The 27,733-nt window shown below is 57.0% G+C and overlaps 1 protein-coding gene across 2 annotated transcripts; it reads left to right on the top strand.

The window, feature by feature from the left end:
- Positions 1 to 27,480, top strand: B3GAT1 (beta-1,3-glucuronyltransferase 1). Of its 2 annotated transcripts, none has more exons than XM_012739621.3 (7): positions 1 to 449; positions 18,298 to 18,392; positions 18,544 to 18,690; positions 21,975 to 22,483; positions 23,114 to 23,410; positions 23,939 to 24,038; positions 25,255 to 27,480. In XM_012739621.3, exons 2-6 carry the CDS (start codon positions 18,389 to 18,391, stop codon positions 24,023 to 24,025), a joined length of 1,044 nt encoding a protein of 347 aa, XP_012595075.1. In that variant the 5' UTR covers positions 1 to 449; positions 18,298 to 18,388; the 3' UTR covers positions 24,026 to 24,038; positions 25,255 to 27,480. The 2 variants fall into 2 exon arrangements, with proteins under 2 accessions (XP_012595075.1, XP_012595076.1); XM_012739622.3 differs by having other exon boundaries at positions 337 to 449; positions 18,298 to 18,409.
- Positions 27,481 to 27,733: the final 253 nt, after the last annotated feature.

Below are 27,733 nucleotides of genomic sequence, written 5' to 3'. Positions count from 1 at the left end.
AGCCGCCGCGGCACCGGCGCACCAGCCGTGGCCGAGGGGACTCTGCGCCGGCCCGGTCGGCTCCGCTCCGACCGCGCGCCCCGGCCGCCCCGCGCCTCCCCCGCAGCCCCCTGCGCCTCCCCCTCCCGCCCCCCGCCTCCCTCTCCCGCTCCCCGCCCCCTCCCCGCGCCTCCCCGCCTGCGCCCTCCCGCGCGCTTCCAGGCTTCGGCCGCCGCCTCGCTGCGCCCAGAAGGAGCCGGGCCGGGCGGCGGGGCCGGGCGGGGCTGCTGGCCGGCGGGCGAGCGGACCCCGCGGCTATGAAGTGGCCGCTGAGGGCCCGGAGCCCAAGAGCACCCGGGGAGGGAGGCGCGCGCGGCCCGGGGCTGCAGCCTGGGGGCGCTGGGGCCGGGGCGTAGGGGCCGCCGCCCGCGATGGACCGCGCCGGGGACTATCCGGACTCGTTGCCGCAGGTCAGTGCTCCCCGCGCCCCGCGCCCCCCGCGGGCGCCGCGCCGCGCACAGAGCTCCTTTATGCGTCCCCATCAGTACCCACGCCATGTCCTCCCGGGCGCGCGCGTGGTGTGTGTGTGTGCTGTGCGCGCAGTGGGGGCAGCTGGAAAGGGGGCCGAGAACCGAGCCGGGCTGGGGGCGCTGCCTCCCAAGGGCTGCGGAACAAAACCTGGGCACTGCTTGCCCTCCTCGGATGGGGGTAAGGGAAGAGCTGGTTCTTAGCAGCTTCTAATAATTGGCCCTGGGCTTTTAGCTGGCGGTCCCTGGCTACCTCAGCAGGTGGTTCCTGGTGCCCCGCACCCCTGCGCCGCCCCTGTCCCCCAACAGCCATCGCCATCTGACCTGCAGCTCCTGGGCTCTGCCAAGTTAACTCTCTTCAGGGAGCCCCAGCTCTGCGGGGCAGGCAGAGGGGCCCAGAGGAGGCAAGGGCTGCAAAGGGTCCTTGGGACCTTCATTGTAGCAAGGAGGAAGGAGGCATGACCAGTTCATCACCCTCCAGGCTGCATCTGAACTCAGGCCTGAGGTCCTGATCCTTCCGAAGTCAGAAGTCAGAACATACAACTTTAAAAAAGGAAGCTTAGAGTTGAAGCAGGAACGAAGAAAGAAGGAAGCCACCAGATCCCGCAGTGCCAGGGAAAGGGGGTGAAAGCCTCCTATCAAACAGCTAAGAGACCAACACCATCGTCCTCCCTTACACACGCAGGGGGGCTTGACATCCTCCATTCCCATCCCTGCCCTCTGGCCAGGCCTGGTCTCAGGCATGCACCAGCTGGATGGCTTCTTGTAGAAGCTGGAGCTCAGGGACTCCAGACATTTCTACTGCAGACTCTGAAGGGGACCTTTTGCTGGCAGTTGCCAGCCCCATGCTGGTGGAGGTTGCTCTATCTGCATGGGTAACAGTGTGGGCGGGGTACTCAGTGGAGCCCTGAGCTAGGGTTGTGTGGCCATGCACTGTTTAAAGTGATGGGCTGTGATGTTCTAGTGCATAGAACCGTGAACCTACTGTGTGTGTTTGTGTGGCAATGGGAGGCACACAGCTTCCTAAGTTACTGGGTCATGGGGGCATGCTGCTGCACAGGGTGGCTGTTCTAGGGTTTTCTAAGACATGTCTTCTGTGTCTTCTACCCCCTACCTCTGCCAGTATCCACTACAGAGACTGAGAGGTTTCCTCCCAGAACCTGCTTAGCCTATTCCCATTATCAGCCTTACTGGAGCAAGTCTCAAACACATGGAAGGAAGACCATTCCCCACGAGTCCCTCAAGGAGACTTCCCACTCTGCCTAGTCTGTGGGAAGATTCCCAAAGATTCTGGACCTGCATGACATTTTCCCACTGCCCCTTTTGATGGAAGTAAAAAATGCTTGCTAAGGCTAATGGAACAGGGACAGTTAATATATTTGTGCCCCATTCAGCACTGGAGCCAGTGGCTGCTTCTCCTATTTCTGTACCTGATCCTTAGATGCTTGAGAATCACTCCAGGTTCGGGCATGCTAGGAGCTCACATGTGCTGGGTTGAAAATGTGCACATATGTTTCTGGGTGAGCAGGTACTAACTGTCCCCCCTGCTCCATGGGGCAGGTAAATAACTGGGCCATGGGTGCTGGGGGCAGCTTCAGGAACAGGATTGGAGCCCAGGGCAGAGACCGAGGCTTCAGAGGAAAATGCCTTGGGGCTAGCCCAGTTTCCCATTTGGGCTTCTGGAGAGACCTGGGTTTTCTCACAGTTGTTTCTTGGGGGTGAGGGGACCCAGTCACTTGCACTTTCCCTGGTTGTGGCACACATGGTGATGAGGCAGGCCGGGAGCTTTGCAAGTGTGGGACATGAAGGAGCATGCACTGACCAGAAGCCCAGGCTCTGGGGAGATGAGCATGGTGGCCCAGTGTGGCTGGAAGAGATGCCTGAGCACGCCTCTCTGCTGAGAAGTGGAGGGCAGGAAAGACAGGGATCCAGGAGGAGAAGGAATCTGAGAGAGCCTGAGACAGCGAAGGAGGAGGCAGAGCGAGACAAGGGACAAAGGCAGATGACGGGGGAGACACATGAACAGCAGTCAGGGCATGCAGAGCAGTGATTTGGGGCAGTCGTCTGCCCTACAGGAGGCCCCTCGGTGAAACAGGTGGACATTCTGCTGGGAAGGCTCCCTCCCATGGCTCTGATGAATGCAGGGCATTCAGAGGGAGGCTTAAAGGCAAGGGGGGCTAGGCTGTGAGGTCAGGAGCAGGAGACTGTGCAGGGACCTTCAGGGCACCCCTTGCGCTCCACGATCTCCCAGTACTGAGGGCTCTCTCCATCTCTCGCCCCTGCCCCTTCCCTCCTGGGCCTGGAATGCTGTGCAGCGTGGAAGGGTGTGGGGTCTGGGGAAACCTGGCATTTGGGGAGAAGGAAGAAGAGAATTCTTTAGATACCCTTTCCCCATGCCACCAGGCAAGACCTTTGGGGTCCCTACAGAAGACCAGCAAGGGGACATGGAAGTGGGGCAGATGGCTAGGCCCTCAGCCAGACTGTCTGGGGTCCCATCTTGGCTCCATCTATGGCCAGTCTAGTGGACTTTGGGAAAAACTGAGTCCTCTGAGCCCTGGTTTCCTGCAGGTCTATAAATTGGGGAACCCTTATCTCACCAGACGGTTTTTAGAGGAAATGCTAGATTAATTTAATTTAATTTACTCCCTTTCCCCTTTTCTTCTAGGATCTGGATGGCTCTAGAATTTGGAGTAGCAATTCTCTGGCCAGGCCAGCACTGGAGCCAATCCCATTGGAATCACTGCAGTCTGTCCCACCTCCTGCCCTCACCTGATTCACCATACCTCCAGGCCTGGGCTGGGCCCGGCCCTTCCTTAACCAGGCCCAGAGAACCCAGAGCACCCCTCATTAGCACCCCTCAGTGTTTCTGATATTGTCTTTGCCAAGCAACAATAATATTTTCATGTCTAATTATTGTTAAATGTAATTGCTCCAATTTATCAGCAATTGGATGTCTAAAAAAATTTGTGAAACTTACAAACTTCAAATCCATGACCTCTTCTAATCCATGCTGAAAGGAGACAGGGTAGTCAGGGATCACTCAAAATTCAGCTCACTGGCACCGGCACTGACTGAGCACCTACTGTGTTCCAGGCCCTGCACCAGGTGTTGGGAACATCAAGCACCAAATCACATCAAATAATCAAATAATCCAAAATTAGTGTTTTCTATTTAGCTTTGGAAGGGTTGTGTGGGTTGCTTTTTTTTTTTTTTTTTTGCAGCTATAGCAAATTTACTTTTCTAATGAGGTTTATCCCCAGCCAATATTAAAATGAGTCTGCGCTCCCTGCGCACACACCAGCTGACAGCAGGGCAGGAGGCGGCCTCCGCGCCAAGTGCCTGGTGGGGATTAAGGCTTTGCCACCCATAAGCCCAAACGTGGAGAGTGTAAGTCTAGATCAGGAATTGACCGGATTTGAGGACTAACCTTGCCACGGGGCCGTGGGTTCCACAGCTCAGTGTTCAGAGCCATGGGCAGGATCTCTCTCTATATATGTGGGGAATGTGAGCCGGTTGTCTGCTCACACGCAGGAGAGGGGTGAGGGATGCGGGCGGAGAGAGAGCAGAGACATGAAGGCAGGCCGTGGGGGTCTGGAGTGGGGGACCTGGCTCTGCCTGTCCTCCCTGGCTGGCTCTGCGGGGCAGGTCTGCTCCTTCACCTCTGCCCATCTTGCTTCCTTCTTTCTAGGGCAGGTGGGCCACCCAGCTTGTGATGCCATGAGTTTCTCTTTACGCTCAAGACTCTGGCTATTCATGTGGCCGTTGTTAAGAAACCAGAGCCCAGCCCTGGGTGTGGGAGCTGCTCTCCTCCCATCCTCAGTCACACCAGCCACATCTCAAGTGCTTCTTAGCCACATCTGGCTGGTGGCTACCATCTTGGACAGCACAGGCACAGAACATTCTCAGCAGCACAGAAAGTTCTAGTGGACAGAGCTGTTTAGACCTGACTCTGCACAGATGGTTTGGCAGGGTGGTTAAGTGCATGGCCGCGGGGCCAGACTGGCTGGACTGAGATTCTGGCTCTGCTGTTTACTAGCTGTGTGGCCCTGGGACGTTACTTAACCTCTCTGTGCCTCAGATTTCTCATTTCTAAAATGAGGATAATAATGGAATGTTTGTGAGGAGGAAATGAGTCATTACAGATAATCATGCTCATCACTCAGAGCATGCAGTAGTAAGTGCTTCTTTATTTTTTATTTGAAAATCAAAAGCTTCATTTAACAATTCTGTTTAATACTCATTTATCAGCACATGACCTTGCTTACCTTTCTGACCCTTCCTGTGAGCGTCAGTTTCCTCACCTGTGATGGGAATGTGGCCAGATAATAACTGTGAGATAGAATAAGATGAGGAATGTACCCTCATTTGTGCATGGATGCTGCCAGGTGAGGAGGGTCTGGTGGTTTGGGGAGGTGGGAGTAACAAATTCTGTCTTATTGGGACTACTCTCAGCAAAAAGCACCTGCTAAGCCCTCATGCGTTCAAAGTAAAAACAGCAAAAGAAGCACCCGCCAGCCATGGCCGGCATGGTGCAGAGAAGGATGGCGTAGGGATGTGAGGGGCCCTTGCCTGGGCTCATCCTTCCTGGTCTAGAGGCAGAAAGCCGGGAGGCTATGCCCCGGGCTCAGTGGAGGGAAGCAGGGGGAGGAGGCCCTGGGCCTGCAGGACCCCAGGGTTAGCTGACATTGCTGACGGGAGACCCAGGTGCAACTGGGTGGGGGGGGGCAGCTCACTGTGTGGCGGACTCCATGTGACTCAGTTTCCTCATCTAAGACAGGAGGGGCCTGGACCTCACTGGGAAATCACACCACTTGCCTCCAGAAGCTCTAGGAAAAGCGCCCAGGAGAGAGAGGTGAAAGCGAGGGGCCTGCTAGGCTGTGGGGGGCAGAAGTGTAGAGGGGACTGTCTGAGGAGCAGGAATTTGCCATCATCAGCCGCAGACTAGGGACGATGCCCCAGACTATCTGGCCTGCGTGGCTTCTCCCAGAAGTAGGACTCTGTGACTCTGGGCGACACCCTTCTTTTCACAGTTGAGGGAACAGAGGCCCAGAGCAGCCCACTGCTGTCTGAGGCTGCACAGCGATTTAGTGCCTCCTAGACTATGACCCAGCACCCCGAGCCCCTCTCTGGCGAGACGCCTGTCCTCTTGGCAGACAGAGATGTGCAGGGCCAGCAGGAGCCACCTCCCCTGGGCAGGGGCCTTCACCCAGGAGGGGACAGCCTTCTCTCCTCTCTCAGACAGCTGGGCCCGGACGGCCAACCTAAACTATCTCTGACAGGGCCCTTGGGAAGGTCAGATCCTTGAGGCCACAGGCGATGAATTAAAAATACATACAAACTTTAATTAAATCAGTGAATCATTAGCCTGCTGTCCTGTGTCCATGCACACTCTGACCAGAGGAATAAGGTTGGCCTGAAAATAACTAGGCGGGGTGAGCTGTCAGGGACTCTGAGTGGCTTAAGACTTGGGTTCTGAGGCTGCCTGGCTCCTACTTAGCCCAGACCTGAATCCCTCTGGGTTCCCACAGCTGAGTGGGCGTCCCCTCGGAGGTACGTTCATAAGCCTGAGGAAATCCAGGGGCCGCCCTCAGCCACATCCCCATCCCACGGTCCCGACACCCTTGAAGGTAAGAACCGGTTCCAGCGCTGTCAGGGCTGGGCCCCTGCCCGGTTAGTGGAGTAGCTCAGCCCCACTGGCCCTGTTGAGGGGCTGCGGGCGTATGTTCAGTTCCCACCACTCCCACCGGTTCCCCATCTCTCCCTCCCTGGCCTTCCTTTCATCCACAGACCCGGTTGCACTGGGGGGCCGGGGGCCTCCGAGCCCACAGAGGCCAGGGCGCCCGCCAGCCGGCGCCCACACCACGACTGACCATCTTGGCAGGGCCTCGCCTCGCCAGCCTGCTTAGGTTGACGTACAGCCTCTGGGCATGTTATTTTCTTTCTCTGTCAGAGAGTTTCTGAACTTAAGCTGAAGTATTGCTCTCCTAACTCATCACTTGTCGATATTAACTTCTTCTCCCACATATAAATCTACCTCTCAGAACAAGCGTCCCAGCCGCTGTCTGCCTCGCCGCTCCCGGGCCTGACGGGGGAGATGGCTGCGGGCTGCCGTGGGCGAGGGGCGCACGTTCTTCCCCGCAGCACCCCTCGAACGTCTGTGGGGGCTTCCCCCAGCATGCCTTGTCCCTGTCACTCCAAATGACAGTGCCTGGAAGGTGCACGCAGCGGCCACCTGTGACCACACACAGGTGCCAACCCAGCCCCACACGGCAGGAAAGCCCCGGATCCCCCCCAGCGGGCGGGCCCTGTGCTCACGGACAGCACCTGACCTGACCTTCTCCATGAACAGCAGGCTGTTTTTTATTGTGGTAAAAAACACATAACGTAAAATGTACCACCTTGACCGTTTCTAAGTGTACAGTCAGAGGTGGTGAGGGTGTCCGCGTTGTTGTGAGACAGATCTCCAGATCTTGTCATCTTGCCAGCCGAAAACTCTGCGCCATTTAAACACCTCCCACTTTGCCCTCATCCCAGCCCGGGAACCAGTGTTCTGCTTCCTGCCTCTGTGAATTTGGCTATTCTAGATGCCTCGTGTAATGGAACCCCACAGTGTCTGTCCTTTTGTGTGTGGCTCCTCTCACTTAGCATAATGTCCTCCAGGTTCATCCAGGTGGATTTCCGTCCTTTGCAAGGCTGAGGAATATTCCACTGCAGGTGTGTGCCACATTTTCCTTGCCCTTGCATCCAGTTGACAGGTTCTTTGGTGCCAGGCTGTGGAGCAGAAAGTGCTGAGTGCTCTCCCCTTGCCCTTCCACTCAGAGCATGTCTGAGCTCGGGGTGCAGGAGCAGAGAAGGAAGGAGCCTCCCTCATAGGGTGTCCGGTCAGGCCTCTGGGTGCCACCTTCCTCTGTCCAGTGCTACCCGAGCATCCTCAGGCCCATGGGTGAAGCCCCAGGATGACATTCCCTTCCCCAGCAGGCAGAGGGACCTTGAGGGAGAGAACACGCTTCCCAAGTGGCCGTACAGACCCGGGGGGGGGGGTGCCTGCAACCCAAGCCCTGCCCTTCCTGGGACCCTGGGAGAGAAATCTGTGACAAGCATGCCTTAAGCATGTGCCTTTGTGACGTTCTGGCTCCATCTGGGCAATCGACCGGTGATCCATAGCCACCCTGCTACTCACTGTGTAATAAACGGCCCCGGGAAACGTATAGATAGTGTCAGCATAATCTGCCGTCGGAGGACTGAGATTTAGGAGCCCTCCATTCATCACGTCCACAGCTGCTGTGCTGGGGACACACGCTGCCCACCCGGCTCTCAGGCGCTCTAGGGCTGTGCTCCCACCCAGGCCCCCCCAAACAGGTAACTGTTTCTTGTCCTGGCGGTAGGGTTGGCTGGCTGACGCCCCAGGGGAAGGACTTTAGGGGCAGGCAGGCAGAAAGAGGGAGGTGGGAGTTGGTGAGAGTTAAGTTTTCCAGGAGCCTGAGACTGCATCCAGTGGAGAAGAGGCAGGAAGTGGCAGTGCCCGGTGCAAGCTGGCCCTGGACCCTAGCTGCTCTGACAGCTCTGGAAGCAGGAGACGAGAAAAGGGGACATGTGACCGTCTAGAATCCCCAGTCCTTCCCTGAGTGCTTGGCAGGGACACAGAACCAACCTGTGCATGGCTTGGGGAGGAAAGCAGCAATCATCAGTGTCAGAGCCCCAGGACAGCCCTGCTGTCCAACGTAGCATGGCCTTTCAGTTCCGAATCTCAGTTTCCCTGGGTGGCAGAAGCAGTGCCCACTTAAGGGAGCTTCCCTGCGGCTGCAGCGGGAAAGTACAGGTGCCAGTGCTCTGTAGATTGTGCCAGGCCTGTGAGGGGCAGGGCACCAGACTCCCCATATGCGGTCTGTCTGCCCTCCCCAGGCCACCGTGTCTGTCACGCATATCACGCATGCCGGCGTGCCTGCTTTCCAGGGGGTCCAAGCCCCTGCACCGATTCGTCCTGGGGAAGGAGGAATCTGCTAGAAAAGCTGCCCGATGCCGTGGGTGCTGACCAGAGCACCGAGATTCTAGGGTTATCAGAGTCTTGCTGGATTCTGGACTGTTCTCTGCCACTGTGGAGCAGCCTGGCAGAGGGAGGGGCCAGGCCACCCTTGCTGTGCTGTTTAGTTGACAGCAGCAGCTTCTATGTCTTGCCCCACCCACCCCTGCTGCTGGTCTGGTAGCAGAATTTGCTGAGCCCTCTCCTGCCCCACTGGCCTCACCCTGCTAGCAAAAGCCCACAGGCAGGAGAGTGCCCCAGGACAGGGACAGCAGCATCCCTCAGCCCAGAGAGGTGGGACAGAGCACAGCCAGGGCCCTGTGTGGCCACCGCTGCCCAGAGGAGCACAGGGGTGTGGCTGTGCTGCTTTCTAAGTGGACCAAGGACACCTGGGACACTCACTCAACCACCTCATGCCTCAGTTTCTTCATCTGTAACACAAGAACAAGAGTTTAATCATTAATGAGATAGGCGGTGTGAAATCATTTTGGAAGCCACACATCACTGTGAGTGTGAGCCAGTGTGTTCCCAGGAGTTTTGAGAGCCGCTGCCCCCGCAAGCTCAGCTCAGCAGAGACAGTGCGTTGGCCTCTTGCGTCATCCCATCGATATTGCGGGACTGGAGGCTGCTGGGTGCCAAGGGCACATGAGATAATCTTTTATTTGAACAGAGACCAAATCACGGGATTTGCCCACAGGGCTCAGGAGCAATAACCCAAACCCGGTTGAGGGCATGCATACACGCACCCATGAACACATGTGCGATCATTCAATGGGGTGCTGACCTTGAGCACAAGTACGTGCACATGTGTGTCCAGAAGCGGGCCAGCTTCCCTGTGAAGTCACCCAGGGTGGGGAGGCTCTGTGGTTTGCCAGGATGGCCTCGGTGAGTTGTCAGAATGGAACACTCAACCCCAGCCATTTTCCTGAGTTGAATTCCAAACAGCACATGTGGGAGGCTGGGGGAACAGGTGCCTGCATTGCCTTTGCCAGACTACATCCTCCAGACTGCCAGATTCAAGAGGGCGGTGATCAGAGGGAGTAGGGCACAGTGACCAAACTGATGCTCTGACTTCCACAGACCTGGCCCCGTGACAGCCACTCAGGCCTGGGTACAAGCTCCCACACATGCCAGGGCATGGCCAAGTCCTGGCCCGGAGGAGCAGGTGGGGCTCAGAAGCCACGGCGAGGAAGCAGGTTGACAGCTGGAAGGAAATGACGTGGAAGCCTGTCTGCATGGGCCAGGCCTGGCTTGCTCTTTAGGCATCTTGACACAATTAAAAACCTCTCTCCCTGGGTCTGGGTGGGAATGAGGCATTACTCCCTGGCACGGGCCCTGGCAGGCCCCTCTCTGCAAGGTGAGGAGAAGGGAGCCGTGCCGGAACGGAGAGGGCGGAGATTGTGGAGGGCAGAGGGTGATAAGGAAACAGGAGGGCATGCAGGGCTGGGGGTGTGGCAGGGGGCAGCAAGCCCTGGATGCCAGGCTGAGTCACAGTGAGCAGGGGAACAGGATTCTGAGCAGGATCGAGTCCGTGTGGTGGTCGTGGTGATATGGATTCTGAATTGAGGAGGGAAGGCAGGCGCCAGAGAGATCACATGAGGAACCACTGCAGGCAGACATCTGACCTGGACCAGTGTCGAGAGACGGAGCCCGGGCCTGGGGCAGCCATCGAAGGAGCCGAGGCCCAGCTGATGCAGGGAGAAGGGAGAGCCCGGGTCCACGTTGGCCACTGAGATGATGACAGAAAGGAGGCCGGGGTGGGGGCTGCTCTGGGAAGAAGGGTACTGGTTGGCTCTTAGATGTGTTGTCTTCAAGGTCATGGTAGGACATACCAGACAACAAAAGGGACATAGCAGCTCCATGTTGAAGATGGGGAAACTGAGGCCAAGAGAAGTCAAAGGAAGGAGCTGTCCTTCTGACTATCCCAGCCCTCTCTTCTCCACTGCCTCTGCTTTCAAGGGGACGTGGGGCTGTCAGGGGCTGTGGCTTGCAGCAGTCGGGGGAGCAAGGCCAAGCAGACCCATCCCAGGCTACCAGGCTGTGAGGTTGACAATTATAGCAGCTTCTCTTTATTGGCACCTGTGCCGATTAGTTTACACTGATTTTTTCCTAATTATCCTAACAAGCTAGTGGGAGAAAGCACTATTTTTATTCCCATTTTACAGATGGAAAAGCCAAGGCCCAGAGAGCTCACCTTGCCAAAGTCACACAGCAGAGGAGAGCCTAGCAGAGGGTGAGAAGCTGTCAGACCCCGGGGCCCAGCATGTTCTTCCAGGACAGTGGAGAGTAAAAGGGCAGGAGGGAGGTGGCAGGAGGCTGTGACTTCGGCTTGGCCCCACTGTCACCCTCAGGATCCTGGAGCTAGGCAGAAGCTGAGGGCCAGATGTGGCCCATCTGCCTTGGTATGGGGACAGACTCTCAGGTGCCCCCCACAGTCCTGACATCCAGTGTTCACACCTTTGTGTAACCTTCCCTGGAGTGTGCATGGCACCATGACTAGCCTCCAACCAACATAACGTGGCAAAAGCCATGGGTCATCACTCCTACGATTATGCTGTGTTATGTAAGACTCTGTCTGTTACCAGACTGGCTCTAGATTCCCTCCTTGCTGGCTTGATGAAGCAAGTTGGGGACAGCCATGTGGCAAGGCTCTGCAAGCAGCCCCTAGGAGCTGAGGCAACCCCCAACCAACAGGCAGCAAGAAGCCACAGCCCTCAGCTCTGCAGAGGAACAGATTCTGCCGGCAACCCGAGTGAGCCTGGGTCCTCTCCAGTCAATCCCCCAGATGAGAACACAGCCCAGCCAATTCTGTGCAGCCTCATGAGACCCTGGACTCCTGCCCCATAGGAACTGCAGAGGGCAAATGAGTGCTATTCTAAGCGGCTAAGAATGTGGCAATTTGTTAGAAAGCAATAGAAAATGAACACACCTGTCCTGAGAGTAGCGATGTTCCCTTCTGAAAGCTGGCCTGGTGTTCGGAATGGGCCTAGGGCACAGATGGAAAGATAGCAAGGAAGGAGGGCAGAGGAGGTAGGGGAGGCAGCGACTTCCAAGACCAAACCTCTCTGCGGGCCCCAGGCTGGGCTGCAGGACTCTTTGCAGGGACTGCTCCCCAGTCTCGCAAGCCCCGCAGACAGGCATGACCCTCAGTAGGTCCCCATCATGCAGCAAGGTGTCAAGTAGGCATGGCTGTTCCACCACTGTCCCTTCAGTGGCCAGCACATTCCTGCTTAATCCCTTCCTGCACTCAGCCATGGAGCAGCACCCATCATGACCTGATGCAGGACGGCTTCTCCCTTGGGGTCCTCCACAAGCCCAGCCAGCCATTGTCCAACTGCGCACAGCGCACCCTCGGGTGTGTGTCCTCCAGCTAGCCACCTGCCTGGTTGCCAGTCCCTCCCCAGCTCTCCTTGCTCCTGAAGAGCCACGCAGTGGGTCCCGTGTGCACTGGTGCCCCACCTGCGCCTGCCACAGCGGACAGCAAGTAGCACATGGTGTCACCACAATGAAGCACCTGATTCTCACTCTCAGGGCCTCCTCCATGGGGGCTCTGGGGTAGGAGGATGAACTTCTGCCTGGAGACCACCAGCTGCATGATTCAGGGAACATCTGAGAAACCAGCTGGGGCCAATATGCTATTCTGTTCAGATTCCTGCAGTGAACCAGAATGGACTGTCGCTTACAGAGTACTAAACTAAATCAAGGGCTATTTCTGAAAAACAAAAAGAAAAACGAAGGAATTACCTAAAAAAAAAAAATTGATGAGTTACATTTCTGATGCTGGAGGCAAACCAAAGTGTTAAAGCAGAGGTCCCCAACCCTTCTGACACCAGGGACCAGTTTCATGGAAGACAATTTTTCCATGGACCAGGGAGGGGCTGGGGGCGGTTCCCAGGTGACTCAAGCGCATTACATTTACTATGCAGTCAAACCTCTCTGCGAATGATAATCTGCGTTTGCAGCTGCTCCCCAGCGCTGGCAACACCACCTCAGCTCCCCCTCAGACCATCAGGCATTCGACTCTCAAGGCGCCGCAACCTGGATCCCTCCACGTGCAGTTTACTGTAGGGTTCGCGCTCCTGGGAGACTAATGTCGCTGCTGATCTGACAGGAGGCGGAGCTCAGGCGGCGATGTGAGCCATGGGGAGCGGCTGTAAATACAGATGAAGCTTCACTTGCATGCTGCTCACCTCCTGCTATGCAGCCCAATTCCTAACTGGCCACGGACCAGTACCATTCTGCAGCCTGGGGGTGGGGTCTGCAACATTAAAGTATTCCTTATGCCAAGTGCAAACTGAATAAGTACGTCTTCCGCCTGAGTCCTTGGCTTGGTTTTTCCAATTAGGAAGGAACAAGTTGATGTAAGACCTGGAATCCACACTGCCCTTTCTATCAGAAGTACCCACAATTGTGAGCCAGCAGTGAGCCAGGCTTGCAGCAGGATCTGCACATGCTGGGCCTCGCCCTCCTCTCCTGCTCCATGCTGCACCATGACGGCAGGATACGGGGAGCCCCTTCCTGGGGGCACATGGCCTGACCAAGGAGGTGGGCAGTGCAGGAGCCACCCAGGAAGGCCAGGCAGCTCTGGCCCTGGAGCTGAAGTGCCCAGTGGGTGAGCACAAGGGTGGGCCAGGATGGCTGGGAGGCAAGCACTGGGTCTGCAGGAGGCAGCCATGTGGGCATGGGAGGCACAGTGGATCCAGGGTCCAAGGCCTGAGTTTGAGCAGCTTTGCTGGCATCTCATGCTGTGACGCTGGGCCCATCACACAGCCTGTCTGAGCCTCAGTGTCCTCACATGCAAAATGGGGATGAGACCTCCCTGCCTACCTCACGGGCTGCTGCGGAGATCAGAGGCCTGGCTGTGCAGGAAAGGGCATCTTACTGGTTCGATGCAGGATTCAGAGTGGAATCTGCTATAGGGCCCCCCCCAGCCTGGTTGGGGAGCAGGAGCAAGGGCAGAGGAAGAGGATTAAGAGGCCTGAGCAGAGTGGCTCCCTGGACACCCCGTGTGCTCCGGGGGCCAGTGTGTGCACAAGGTCCACGCCTGTGTCCTGCCCCGCAGCAAGGCTGTGGTGGGCCCGGGTGGCAGCGGTCTGGGCTGGAGGGCCGGGGCTAAGTTAATGAGGTATGGATTGACCCGACTGGGCGCTGACGAGCTCTGGGCACTGGGCTTTGAGCAGCGCCTGCAGAATCAATACTAATCCCTTGATCCCATTAGGGGCTCTTGCGGATCTGTGGGACAAGGTCTGTGCCTCCCTCTTTGGGGCATTCAGGCTACCAGGCATGAACAGCAGAAGCTTTCTTACCCAGCCTGTCCTCGATCCACTCAGCAGACAGCCTGGTGTTCTCCCTCTGGTCGGGAGCACTGACCAGAGCCTGTGTGATGCTGGGCGCCCTCTGCCCGCACCGCCGGGCCTGCTCCCCAGAGTCAGCGGCGTCAGCTCCCAGCCTGCTTGCAAACGTCGGCATGGAATCACACGCAAACTGCTGAAATCGTGTGTTGAAATAAGTGTTGCTTCTTTGAAAATTTCGTAAGACGAATCTGGAAAGAAGTCCTCTGGATTAGGTGGAGATTGGCGGGGAAAAGTCGTAAGAATTCTAAAGGGTACTGCACTCGTCAGATTGCTCAGCAGATGCCCTTCGGCTCTCAAATCACTCTAAAGAAGTGAAAACTGGAGCTCGCAGGCGGCGTGCTGCGTGAGGCCGATGTCAGAAGGTCAGCGCAGACCTCCGGCCCTGCGAAGATAAGGGGGGCCAGCAGTGGGGAGCTGGATGCTGGGAAAATGTCCATGGAATGTGTAATTGTGGGGACGCATCATCTATTGAACAACTGGCTCTTCAGAAGTTACTCACGTTATAATGCGTGCCGCGTGTATGTGTCATTTTGAAAGGTTCTTCACCGTAAGGGACTTTTTTGACTAATCAGTTAACTACTGTTCCCAGTCTTACTGGGTAAAAAGCTTTTATTATCCTCCAGAGAGGAGTGGCTCGGATGGTTCCTGAGCTTGTTTGCACCCGATCTCTGTCACAGGCGTGTGCACACACCATCGCGGGCACATTCTGTACATCAGTGCCTGGAGGGGGCGCGTGAAGCCACTCCTCCCTCCGGGCTGGGAGAGCTTCCTCTCCCACATTGCTGGGAATCTAACGCAGTGCCTTGCCCACCACAAACGCTCAATTAATATTTGTGGACTGAAATCAAATAAGCCCCCTCTTTGTGGCCTTGGGCACTGATGAGGCTTGAACACCCACAGGCTCAGCGGAAAGCCTCTCTGTGCGTTGAGAATTGGCCAGCCTTGGAGGATCCTCGCACAAGCCTGGCTTTCCCGGGCCCGGCCACTCCACCCGTGCTCCGCCCCAGCCTGGGCCTGTCAGAGCCTTCCGCCCGAGTCCCAGGCACCTGGTCTCATTCACAGCCCATGACACCCTGAAACCCTCAAATTCCTGCAGAGAGGTCTTCCCAGACAAGGCCAACCTCCACGGCCTCTTGACCCCTAGTCACGGCTCCGTTTCACGGGCAGTGTGACGCTGGCCCTTGATGTCACCTGAGCCCCACCTCTCTCAGGTCGGGCATTTCTTCGTCCTCACGCAGCCCTGACTGTCCAAAACTCAAGCTGCTACAGTAGCAGCACTGGAAATTCATTAGTGCTCTTCCAACCTGGCCTCCACACTTCAAAGATGAGGACCAGGACAAGGCAGGCTGCCGCCCTCTGACGTCCGCGCACTGACCCTGCTTCTGCGGCCCGTGCAGTGATCGCCCTCCGTGGGGCGGTGCACGTCCCGCCCGCGGTGCGGCCTGTCTCTGTCCACCAGAGGCTCTGAGAGCACGGGGTGGGGCCTCGTGGCTCCACATTGCTGAGGGAGACATGCCACTGACGGGTCAGTCACAGCCCCGAGTGCCAGGTGTCAGGCTGCCAGGCGTGACCACAGCATTAGGGTCCGGCTCATTCACAGCTGCACACACCTCTTCCTGTCCCACCCAGAAGCGCCCTTCCCAGCCTCCCACTCTTCCTCCAGCACCCCGTTCCCCCCACCCTTGCCCCTGGGTTCTTGTCTCCTGGGCTCTCTCGGGTGTGGCCAAGCCTCTCCCTGAGGCAGACGCAGGCTGTGGAGTCACCAACACTGGTCACCTTTGCAGCCCATCTCAGACTTGGCTGCAGATGGGGGGGGCGGTGCGCCCCACCACCCACCCCAGACCCCCCAGGCCAGGCACCAGTTCCCACGCCCCGCTCCCTGCTGGCCAGCTGGCTCCCCCCAGGGCTGGGGCGCTCTGTGTTCTGCTTAATAACCGCCTGGTAATTAGCTCCTCGATTTTGCTACTATGCTTATAATAGCCTCCATTAAAGTTATGGGGTTTTCAAGCCATAATGGCTTCCAGAGTAATTAATGCACAACTGGGTTTATTGCTAAGTTTATTTTTAGAGCTTTTCTCCCTCTTCCCCCCTCCCTTTCCTCTCATGGATGTTTTGACCAAAAAGACTGGATGGGATCAGAACGCTCCCTATGGTGCCCTTGCTCCCGCACCTCCGTCCTTCCCGTTTTCCTTCCTGCCCCTCCTTCCTGCTGCAGCCCCGGGCAGGTGCTGGGACCCTGCAGTGGAGGCAGCTGTCGCAGAGGAGGGTGGCTCTGAAGTGGTGCTAATCCCGGCCAGAGAAAGCATTTGGCCTGCATGTGTCCCCTGGCCACCTGCACCTGGCCCAGGTTCTGGGGCCTTAGGGGCCTGGGACCTGTCATCCCACACTCCTGGTGACAGTGTATATGGCCTCGGTTTCATTCTGGCTCCTTAGGCAAGTTCCTCACATCTCCGGCCTCTGTGAGTGCAGCTGTGAAACAGGGATCACAGTAGCTAGCCCCGGCCGCACAGGGCTGTTGCGAGCGCTGCACGGGGCAGCATGTGACGTGTCCAGCACCGTCTTTGGACACCGTGAGCATTGCAGGACAGTTTGCTGTTATCTACAGCCCACACGGACAAATGGGAGATGGGCAGGTGCCCAAGCAGGTGCAGGACAAAGGGCAGGAACGTGCTCAGCACGTGGGCGTGCCTGGGTGGACCGAGTTGTCACGGCGCTCGCCTTCTCTCCTGGGCTTTCTCCTTCCCAGAATGGAACCCTCACCAAAGCTGAGAAAGCTCCTTGAGGGGTCTCTGAGAACACAGAACTCTTCCCAGGCATCTCTGCAGCCCTGGCCAGCCTAGCCTCCCCATCCTTCATCAGATGTGGCCTAAGATCACGCCAGCCAAAACGCGGCCTTGACACAGAGCCCTGTGCAGCTCAGGTGGCCTGAGTGTGGGTGGACAGGGGCTAGGTCTGGGGCACGTGGGCATGAGGTCACTCCACTTCTCACATGAGACCCAGCCGGTGAGAGATGCTGGCTCTGTCACTTGCTGGACCAACGAGGAGGAGTTTGTAGGGGGCAGAGTACACGCAGGGAGAGAGTGAGGGCCCCGCCTACATGTGCCCACACCATTGGTCCCTGCCTGTGACATTAAACTCCAGTGGTGCTTCAATTCCCCAGGGAGTGAGGGCGGGACACTGGGGACAGAGTGGGCCTTTGGTGGTAAGGGCTGGGCTGGGGATGCTGGCCGTCCCAGGAGACCACAATGCCCTCAATGGGCCTCCCCAGGGTGTCAGAACTACCTAGAGAGAGGACCCGACAAGGAGAGGAAAGCACACTATTTCCAAAACTAGGGGCCAAAAGTCCTCCCCAGCCATGGCTCTGGACTCCGCCAGAGATGGCGAGCACAGGCTGGCTGGGGCTGGAGCGGGGCCTCCGAGGGTGTGTCCCTGCACAGTGCTGGGCCCTGGGGGCAGTGGGCTCACCAAGGGCTGGCCAGGGCTGGCCTCCCTCCCTCCACCTCCAGCTGTGTCTTGCACAGCACTTGGCTCGGAGGCAAAAAGGAAGGAGGAGAAGATGTGACAGTTTCCAAGGTGTTCTCCAGGTCTCTGCACCAATTGTCCTTGTCACATGAAAGAACAGGTCCCCAAGGGGACACTGCCAGTGGACCCTCTGCAGGACTGAGAGGAAACTTCTCCCCCTGCTCAGCTGGGGGCCCTGTTTTCATTTTTGAGAGCCATCTCCCTAGGATGCGGTGGCCCCCACTGGGACCGCGTCTTCTGCTTGGACGGGCTGGCCCGGCCCAGCCCCTGGCACTCCATTCTGCACAGAGCTGTGCCACACAGTAATTTCCTGTGGATGCTGGAGAAGGAAAGCATTCATGGCGTTTCTTCCCCAGGCCCATCCTTCACACGTCTTCCCTCTGTCCACAGAAGACTCCCCTGAATTCTAGCCCTTTTATCCAGGCTTTGAAGATAACCATGTGGGTCCAAATATTTTGACAACCTAGCAGCTAACATTTGAGGGCCTTGTGGTGTACCTCATTTAATTTAGAGACCAGCCTGTGAGCTAGGTAGGCACAGATTTTATAGATGAGAAATTTTATAGAAATTATCTCATCCATTTTATAGATGAGAAAACTGAGGCACAGAGGGTTGACATAACTGAGCAAAGGTCTAAAGCCTGTGGGTGGCAGAGTTGAAGCCAGGTGTCTCCAGGGTCTGTGCCTTTGACCCCAGCACCCTACTGACCCTCATACATGGAGCTGTGCCATGTCCCTGTGCCCATGAGAAGGACAGATGCCATTCCACCTGGGAGACGGACAGTTGAGGCTCCATTGTGAAACCCAACACTGCACGTCCCAGCGCAGGGCCAGCCTGCTGGGCGTCCGTCCCCATGCCCAGGTCTCTGGCTATCCTCTTCTGCTCTCTCTTGCAGGTGTCCACCTCCCAGGGTTCCTGACCCCGCCCCAGACAGCCACCGCTTCTCAGACTCCATTCGGGCCGGACTCTCCAAACCTGCTTCCGCAATGGGTGGGTTGTGAGCGCTGGTAAGACCTGCTAGCCAACATTCGGCTTCTCTGTTGTCCCCCTGCCTGGCCAGCCCGGCCCATGCCTGTTCTTTTCTCCCCTGTGCTGCCACCGCCCCCGTGGCCGCCCCTCTCCTGACCTTACCGCCACTCAGGTAATGAGGAGCCGTGGGCGCAGCCAGCCTTGGAGATGCCGAAGAGACGGGACATCCTTGCGATCGTCCTCATCGTGCTGCCCTGGACGCTGCTCATCACCGTGTGGCACCAGAGCACCCTCGCACCCCTGCTCGCTGTACACAAGGGTGAGCCGCCTGCGCACCCCTAGCCGGGCTTCAGTAACGACAGTGGCCACAGCTAACGTGCAGGGTTCTTGTTCTTGCTCACCAAACAGCAGGGAGAAACCATAGGGTCACCAAGGCCATGATCTTGCCCTTTGTGGAGTCTTGGGCCCCTCTGGGAGTCTGCTGAAGCTGCCACATGCACTGCTGAAGAGATGCCCAGGAGGAGGGGCACGCCATGCCACCTGGGGCCACATGGGGAAGACTGAGTCAGTCAGGAGGTGGAAGGAGTGGGAGGCAGGCATGGGCAAAGCCACAGGTGTGGTGTTCGAAGGAAGGAAACAGTAAGGCACAATAAGCAGCTGAGCAGGCTCAAAATTAGTTTGAATAATTTTGGTGTGATGTAGGGTACACAGATGTTTTCTTACTGTGGGGTACCTGGCCGTGGGTGATTTAGGGCAGGGCGCTTTATTGGCTTGGGTGTGAGAGGTCCACAAAGGAGGTGGTGGGGTGTGGGCTCCGGATGGGTTAGGTTGTGTGTGAAAGGTATGTTTGCAGGCAAGTTGTTTACTATCTCTAGGAATTAGCTAGCCCTAGGAGGGGCAGTCCCTCCCCAGGTCTGCAGGGCCCCAAGATGTTATAGTGTCATAAAATACAGAAAAAAATTTAAAAACAAACAGAATTAGTGCACACACGTATAGAGACACACATGCACAACTTTGCATCCAATCTCATGATGTGCAAGACATGCAACCACCTAGCATTGGCTGGGAGTAGGATAGGATTTCTGACCTGTATTGCATTTTAAAGCCTTTCTAGGAGAGCATATTGTTTGCTCCTCTTTTCCTGCTTAAGAAACCTTGGTCTAGTCCTACCTGGTGGAAATAGGGCTAGAAAGAGAGAGTTCCAAGAAGAACTAGTGGGGATAGAGCCACCTTCTCCCAGCTCGAGTTCTGAAGTTGCTGTCCCTCTCACACAAAGCTCCCTATACCCCCAGCCTTCCATGTGCCCCACAGCTGGCTACTGCTCAGTCCTTGGCTCTTGGTCTCATGCTGTCTTCTGCCCCTGCCCCCACCCCACACATGCACAGATTCGACACTTTCAAGCAGACATTCTCCCACTGTGATGTGCATGGCATCACACATATCACAGGGAGAGTGACAACACAGGAAGGCTCCCAGACCCATCCCAGCGAGAGGTGGGGTGGCACCTGGGAATACACAGTGGCCTGTAACCCCAAGATGTAGGCAGTGTCCTAAGATTGTCGCCTGAAGCTGTGCTGCTCCATACAGTCAAATGTCAGGTCCCGAAAACCCCTAGCAGTTCCAGAAGTTTCCATGAGGAAGGGTCAAGCTCACGATGGCTTCATGCTCACTCCCTAACGCTGGGCACTTGGGGCCTCTCTCCTGACAGAATCCTTCCAACTCCAATACCTCTCTTTGACACCTCTCAGTTTAGAATCATTGTTATCCTACATCATTTTGGAGGGGTTAGAACTACTATACATAAAGTGACATGATAGTGTGTCGATTGCATTCTTGGCAGAGTTCTAACTTTGAAGACATCAGGCTGTTTTGCTAAGCACTGATGGTAGTGCCTAAGGATAGGGACTTGGCGTTCTGTCCCTCCAGAGTGCGCCAAGAGGGACAGAATGAAAGCTGTCATTAAGCGAAGTTAGGGTCACCAGGAGGCCGGTATGACTCAAAGGTGCAGAAGTCCTGAAGCCAGTGGGAAGGGCAGAGCTCAGGCCGAGGCTGAGTTCTGGTATGTGGGGAACTTTCCCAGAGCACAGGTCTCCCACGCACTTGGGATGATTTGGGTGGAAGAGAGCTTGGGGAAAATGACTCTAAATCTCCTCCCCAGGCCTTGGTTTCCAAAACCTTACTGACTGCAGGGTAAATTAAAACTTACATTCGAGTCAGAATCCTGACACCTGCCCCTCTTTCTTCAGCCCTGCTCTCTTCGCACAGTTTGACCTAAAGCTCCTTCAAATAATCCCCTTTAATCAGCTGCATTTGTGCTGGTCCCCTTCCCATCCCAGCATCCTGTCTGGGGCCTGGGTCACTGGCCCCCAGCTATTGCCATGTGTCATGCTGTGCCATTAGCCTTGTCTTCCTCTGAGTTCAACTGCAGGTGCCTCACACAAGCACCCCACACACCCGCATGCTGCTAATGACAGTGCTGGGACAGAGAGAGGAAACAGAGGGGCTGGTGCATCCTCCCTGGGACCATGCTCCTACTCTGTCATGTGACTTGCCCATTTCATCGTTTCATAACTGCCAGAAGCCATGAGGAAGTGGGGCTGGTCACTGCCCTTCCACACATGAGGAAGTGACCATAGCTGTGTCTAGTAGTGCCCTGACCCTTGATGGGTATCAACTCATTAATCCACATAACAGCTCGATAAGGTAGACTGTTATCTCTGCTGTCGTTGAAATCAAAGCACCAGAAGCTTCGCAACTTGCTCAAAGGCATATAGTCAGCAATGACAGAACTGGGCAGGGTCTGAGCCTAAAAGCATGTAAATGTCCAGCTCTGTCCTCTGACCACTGCCACCCTCCACTGAGGTAGGGCAGCGGGGGCCAGACCATCATTGGTGCATGAGTCTTTCAGACAGAAAGGAGAGGAGGAACTCACAACTATGGCAAAACCCACTGGAATGAAATGCAGCAGTTAAATACGAAGTTCTGCACCAAGATTCAAAGACTTGATTACATAAGGCCAGGAGGGGAAGGGCCACACTTGACTAAAGGCTTGTGAAAATCTAGGGCAAGCCAGCCTCTGAGGCTCCTTCGAAGTCCACAGTGTGCTGCAGCCACAACACACCAACCCTGCCCTCGGGCACTGGGACATGGCGCAGCGTGCGGTGCTGCTGTGCGGTGCTAGCCCGGCCCGTGCACAGCGGCGTGCTCAGCCCTGGCCAGATGAGGAAGGCCCTAGGGTGCTACGGATTCTCAGACGCTTTGCCATGTAAAACACAGATACATTCAGGAACTGAGGGTGCAATCTTGGAATATGGCCAGCTGCACTCGAATAAGTACAGGGCTGCAAATGTTATTTTTCTGTATGACAAATTAGAGGTATTTCTGTGTCATCCCTGTGAGAACGAGGCAAATCCCTATGAGACTTCCAGGGATGCAGATTTCAACCTTAGCGCTAACAGGGTAGGGGAGGAGGCGGGGGCCTGAAGCCCTTCCGCAAAGGGGCAGGAGATGATCTTGACAGGGTGGGTGGCCTTGAGCCCTGCATCTCGGGCCAGAGGCAGGCAGGCGCTCCGGTCCTCACGCGCCCACCTCCCAACTCTGCAGATGAAGGCAGTGACCCCCGGCGCGACGCACCGCTGGGCGCGGACCCTAGGGAGTACTGCATGTCCGACCGCGACATCGTGGAGGTGGTGCGCACCGAGTACGTGTACACGCGGCCCCCGCCGTGGTCGGACACTCTGCCCACCATCCACGTGGTGACGCCCACCTACAGCCGCCCGGTGCAGAAGGCCGAGCTGACGCGCATGGCCAACACGCTGCTGCACGTGCCCAACCTGCACTGGCTGGTCGTGGAGGACGCGCCGCGCCGCACGCCACTGACGGCGCGCCTGCTGCGCGACACCGGCCTCAACTACACGCACCTGCACGTGGAGACGCCCCGCAACTACAAGCTGCGCGGCGACGCCCGCGACCCGCGCATCCCGCGGGGCACCATGCAGCGCAACCTGGCCCTGCGCTGGCTGCGCGAGACCTTCCCGCGCAACTCCAGCCAGCCCGGCGTGGTGTACTTCGCCGACGACGACAACACCTACAGTCTGGAGCTCTTCGAGGAGGTGCGGGGCCTCTGTCGCGGGGGCAGAGGCGCGGGCGGCTTCCTGGGCAGGGCCTCGCGGCGGCAGGGACACTCATCCGGGAGGGAACCGGGCGGGACTTGCCAGGCTGGGGGCGGGGCAGACCGCGGAGCGCCAAGGACAGGGAGCAGAGGCTCAGTGCAGGTTGCCGGTCCTCCGCCAGGACGGGCAAGACGGCGGTGTCTGGCGCGGAGCGGTGGTCCTGGCCTTAGGGGCACCGCCCGAATGGGGGCTTTGTGGGAGCGTTCAGTGTGGCTGCCAGAATGCTCACTGGTGAAACAGCTTCCCTGGGGTTTATGGGCCCTGTCGGTCTGAGGGAGAGGGAGGAGTCTGGCTGGGAAGATGGGTTTTGTGCAAGGGAGAGGACAGCAGCAGGGTCTGTTGAGAAGGTGAAGGCCTGCGGCTCTGAGAGGTCTGGTCTTGCCTGGAGCAGGCTCTTCTGCAGGTGCCCATCATGGAGTCGTGCCTGGGGCAGGGCTGGGCGGCATCTCTCTGGATGGCTTCAGGTGGCCCATCCCCATGGAGTTCGTGGACTGCTTTCACCGGCCATGGGCACGGGCGTCATTCCCTGTCAGCAGGCCTGGTGTCCTGATGCTAGATCCCCACTTGCAGATGCGCAGCACCAGAAGGGTGTCCGTGTGGCCCGTGGCCTTTGTCGGTGGCCTGCGGTACGAGGCCCCGCGGGTGAATGCGGCAGGGAAGGTGGTCGGCTGGAAGACAGTGTTCGACCCCCACCGACCATTTGCAATAGACATGGCTGGATTTGCGGTCAACCTGCGGCTCATTCTGCAGCGAAGCCAGGCCTACTTCAAGCTGCGTGGCGTGAAGGGAGGCTACCAGGAAAGCAGCCTCCTTCGAGAACTTGTCACCCTCAATGACCTGGAGCCCAAGGCAGCCAACTGCACCAAGGTAAGACCCTATGCAGAACCGCTGACAGGGATGCAAGCGTTTCTGTGTCAAACCAGAGCCTCCCAACAGATCAAGGGAAAGGAAATAGAGGCCTAGAGGCCTAGAGGCCTATCTAGAGATAGCCTTGCTTTTCTGAACCACTCCCTCCCCAAGTCAGGGAGGGCAGCAGAGATAGCCATCAGGGAGTCACAGCCTCCTTAAGCGAGCGGTGCTCCGCGCCCCCTGCTGGACACAGGCACACACCACACGTGGGCACACACATATTTATGCACACACACTTGGGAAATCCTGAGACTTGTCTATTTACTGTCACTCTTGACTTCCCATTCCCAACAGGTATTTTGAATGCACCATGTGCACAAAAAGCAGGAACCAAGGAGTGGGTAGAAATAAAGAACAATTGACGAAAGCTTGGTGGAACATGGGCAGAGAGGGAGGAGCAGGAGAAATACTTGCAGGGTGGGGAGGGAGCAGGGAGGTGGCAGGGCAAGGGACCTGCTCCACTTTGTTTTGTGTCCCTGATCACAGATCCTGGTATGGCACACACGGACAGAGAAGCCCGTGCTGGTGAATGAGGGGAAGAAGGGCTTCACCGACCCCTCGGTGGAGATCTGAGCCTCGGATGCAGGTACGGGGACCAGGGGGCTGGGAACTGGGCAGGGCGATACCACGTTGGCTGCAGCACAATCTCTAGAGGCTTCTCCTCTTGGTCTTTAATTCTGGGAGGACAGGGCAAATGTGGGCAAAAGTAGAAGAGGCATAGCCAAGGTCCCCTTCCCGTTGTGCCCACTGAACGTCCTCAGGTGCCACCTTCACTCACACGGCTGGGTCCTCTGCCACCAGCCACTTCAGAAAGCATCGCTGTCCGCCTTGCTTGCGCTATGTCAGCACTGCTGTCGTGCTGGCCGAGACGCCCGTGCCACTGCAGGGGCTGCTGTGTAGGCCCACTTGCCCAGTCGAGCCTCCTGAGGTGCCACTTTCCCCTTGGCCCTGCTTGTTGCCGGCCAGGACAAGGACACCCAGCTCACGGCTCCACACCTGCAAGCGCGGCCCTCCACAGTGGGCACAGCTCAGGGTGAGAACCCGGGCCGGGAGCCACTTCAGCTCCCAGGCCTGCACCTCCTGCCATTTGTGCTTTACTTCTCTGTGCCTCAGTTTCTTCAGCTGGAAAGTGGGTTGTTGAGGGCACCAAGAACAGTCTGTGACACATAATAAGTCCCATATAAGTGTTGCTACTTTTCTTTGCTTCCTTAAAGCCCCCTGAGGAAGTGGGCCACGGGGCCTATCTGTGCTTCAGGGATAAAAAAATGATGTTCAGAAAAGCTAAAGGACTTTTCCAAGGTGACACACTGGCACAAGTGAATTATGCTGGGTGACTGGCAAAGCCAGAATTTTTGAGGGGCTTTTCTGTGATCTTATCCTGCCTTTTAAAAGCACCTCCTACTCCTGACTGCCTACTCTAGGTTAGCCAGACACAGGTGGGAGCTCAGACCATGGACAGACCTCTGTCCTCTGGCCCTGGAGCTAAGCAACCACAGGAAACTGCAGGGTGCCACTCTACCTATTTGTCTCCCTGAACTTAAAAAATTGCCTTGGCCGTGCCACTTAGAGCGCAGCAGGACGGTCCTCATTCCGTTCCCTGCCTCCTGCTCCCATGGAGTCACTGGAAGAACCTGCCTCAGAAAGGTCTTCCCCACCTGCCCCAGAGAGGTCTAACAGAGGACTGTGGGGCCCAGGCTCTGTGGCACCTGGTGGCCCGTTAGGGACTCAGGATAGAGTGGCTTGGCCAGGCAGGCCGCTCCCTCCCCAGCCCCACCCTTACTCACTCCTCCTCTCCCTCACAGGAGCCTCCTCCTCTGACCCTGTTCTCGGCCTTCCATCCTCTCCCCACGGCGATGGTCCCTCCAAGGCAGACACTAAGGAATCACCATCACCCTCTTTTCTATTCTGGGGCTTGCAAGAGAGCCCAGCCTGTTGCCAGGACAAAAGACAGAGAATTTAAGCACAGAAATCCAAGGCCTGTTCTCTCCGTCCAACGTGACCAGGCCCGAGAGACCCGAGGGCTAGTGGGGTGCAGCTGCCACTAAGCCGGCGCCCCAGGGTGCCTCCCGGGAGCGTCCTGCACCAACAGGGCTGCAGGAGCAGTCGCCGTGGCGCCCATGCCTGCCTGGAGTGGCGTGGGGCTGGGAGGGGCCAGAAGACCCCGAGTCAAGTGGAGCGTGGCCCTCCCCAGCTCTCTGCTCCCGGGCCAGCTCGACCACACAGGACACCCCGCCAGGCAATTCTGAAGACCAGGAGAAGCCCCCGGGCATCGCGAATGCCCCGCACCCCTCCTCAGCACCTGCTCTTCCCAAGAGCTGCTCCCAAATCAGACATACCTCTCTGGCTCTCCTCTGGTTCATGTTTACAGAGCATAGGCTGTCTTGATCCCAGCAGGCACCAGCCCTGCGTGGGGGCCTGGGCCTGCCAACAGGCGTCCCCTATACCTCAGGCTGTGGCGGGAGCGGAGTCCCTTCCTCTGGCCCCACTTCCCTCCGCCTTCTCCTCCAGCACTGGCCAGGAGGTGGGCCCTAGAGCAGCACAGGTCACTGCCTGACCTGGACTAAGAACCATGTGACCCCACTGTCCACACACTGCCTCCTCGCCGCCAGCTGGGCTGCAGGGCCCTCGCCTGGACTGGCCCGGGGAGGAGAGGCGCCCTCCTCCCGCAGCTTTTGAGAACCACAGACCTCAGGACTGGATGGGCTAGTGGCAGGGGAAGGGAGTTCTCCTCCAGCCTGGAAAGAGGAGGGAGGCCAGGGCAACCCCCAACTCCTTTCTGTCCCTGGGCTAAGGAGGAATGGGCCTTGGCGTAGCAGAGGGACTGAGGGAGAGCGGCGGGGATTAGCTGACACTGAGGGGAAAGGAGACCTGAGCACACACTGCTTTGGAAATCATTCTATTTTAAACACAAAAAGGGAAAGAAAATCTCACTTCTCCCTAAGTTGGGAGCATGCAGAGCTGGCAGCCTCATGTCCCGCTGCCCCGTCCCCAGCCCAAAGAAAGAACAGTGTGCCACGAGCTGCTGCCCTCCCCCCAGGGAAGAGTGTCTCCCTGAGCCTCCCTGGCCACCGGGAGGTCCCTGGCTCTCTGACCAGGACGGGCCCTCTGATGGTGATCTTGCTCATACTCCTGCAAGTTGGAAGCACAATTTTTCTCCTAGTGGAGGAAAAGGAAAGGGCCTGAGCCTACTGCAAAGGTGTTTATTTTTTAACTGCTAACAGCCCCCCCTCCATTAAACTCACAGGACACATCTGAGGACCATTCAGAACCCACTGCAGGGTGGGAGGGTGGAACTCAGTCCAGAGACCTAACATACAGAGTATAGCATTGGTTGCCTATTTTCAAATGGATTTAACCTTCCACAGTACTCGAGAAAGCATCTGATGGAAGCAGATCCCTGAGCCACCTTGCAGGACGTTTTCCCCAACCTCTTACACTTTGGATGTCACTTTGGAAATCGGCCCCTTGGAGTCAAGTGGGGTGGCACGGGAGAGAAGGGGGGAGGTAGGCACGGGGCATCCATCAGATGAGTGAATTATGTCTGGGCACTCTATGCCTCACTCACTGAAACCAGCCCTGAATGCCAAGGTCAGCTTGGCTGGTCTGAGGCCACCTTCTTAGCCAAAAACCCAGGGCTTATTTTCAGGAAATCGATAATGAACAATAAAATGGGGACCTTTTTTGGCAGATGCTAGGTCAGTTATTTTCACCTAATATCCTCCTTTAGCTGCATGTATATTTATTTATAAGTATAACCCTGGTGGACTGCAGCCTTCATCTTTGTTGGGAATGAGTTTGTTATAAATCAGAATTGGGTCCATGAAGCGTTGTTTTCCAAGCCCCGTCTGTGCCCTACCCCCTCCATGGCAAGCCCCAGCACACAGGAGTGAGAGGCCAGGGGCAGACAGGAGTTCTGAGGACAGAGACTGGGGTGAGGGTGGTGCCCAGGCAGCTGCACCTGGTCTGTTTAATTTAACTGTATTTAAGTTGCTTTTGAAATTAAAAGTCAAATATGGTTTTTAACAGTCCTAATCCTCTTCAGCCCTGCCTTATTCTCATTTATTAATTTAACCATCCAGCAGATATTTATCAGGTGCCTATTATGAATAGGCTTGCCCCTAGGAGCTGGTGCACAGCCGTGAGAAAACAAAGCCCTCACCCTCACAGAGCCCACCTTCTAATGAGAGGAGATGGACAATAGCAGGTGAATAGCATTTCAGATGTGACCCGCTGTGAGGAGAAGAACGGAGCCAATCGGCGAGACAAAGCGCAGAGTGGAGA

The sequence above is a fragment of the Microcebus murinus genome, chromosome 4 (genome assembly GCF_040939455.1).
Source record: "Microcebus murinus isolate Inina chromosome 4, M.murinus_Inina_mat1.0, whole genome shotgun sequence".
Lineage (NCBI taxonomy): Eukaryota > Metazoa > Chordata > Mammalia > Primates > Cheirogaleidae > Microcebus > Microcebus murinus.
This window is presented reverse-complemented; position numbering and strand designations above follow the sequence as displayed.

Bases quoted from the DNA above. Each gene is read 5' to 3' on its own strand.
- B3GAT1 (XM_012739621.3), top strand. The intron at 18,691-21,974 runs GTGAGCCGCCTG...CCAACTCTGCAG, and splicing joins CCTGCTCGCTGTACACAAGG to ATGAAGGCAGTGACCCCCGG. The intron at 22,484-23,113 runs GTGCGGGGCCTC...CCCCACTTGCAG, and splicing joins GTCTGGAGCTCTTCGAGGAG to ATGCGCAGCACCAGAAGGGT.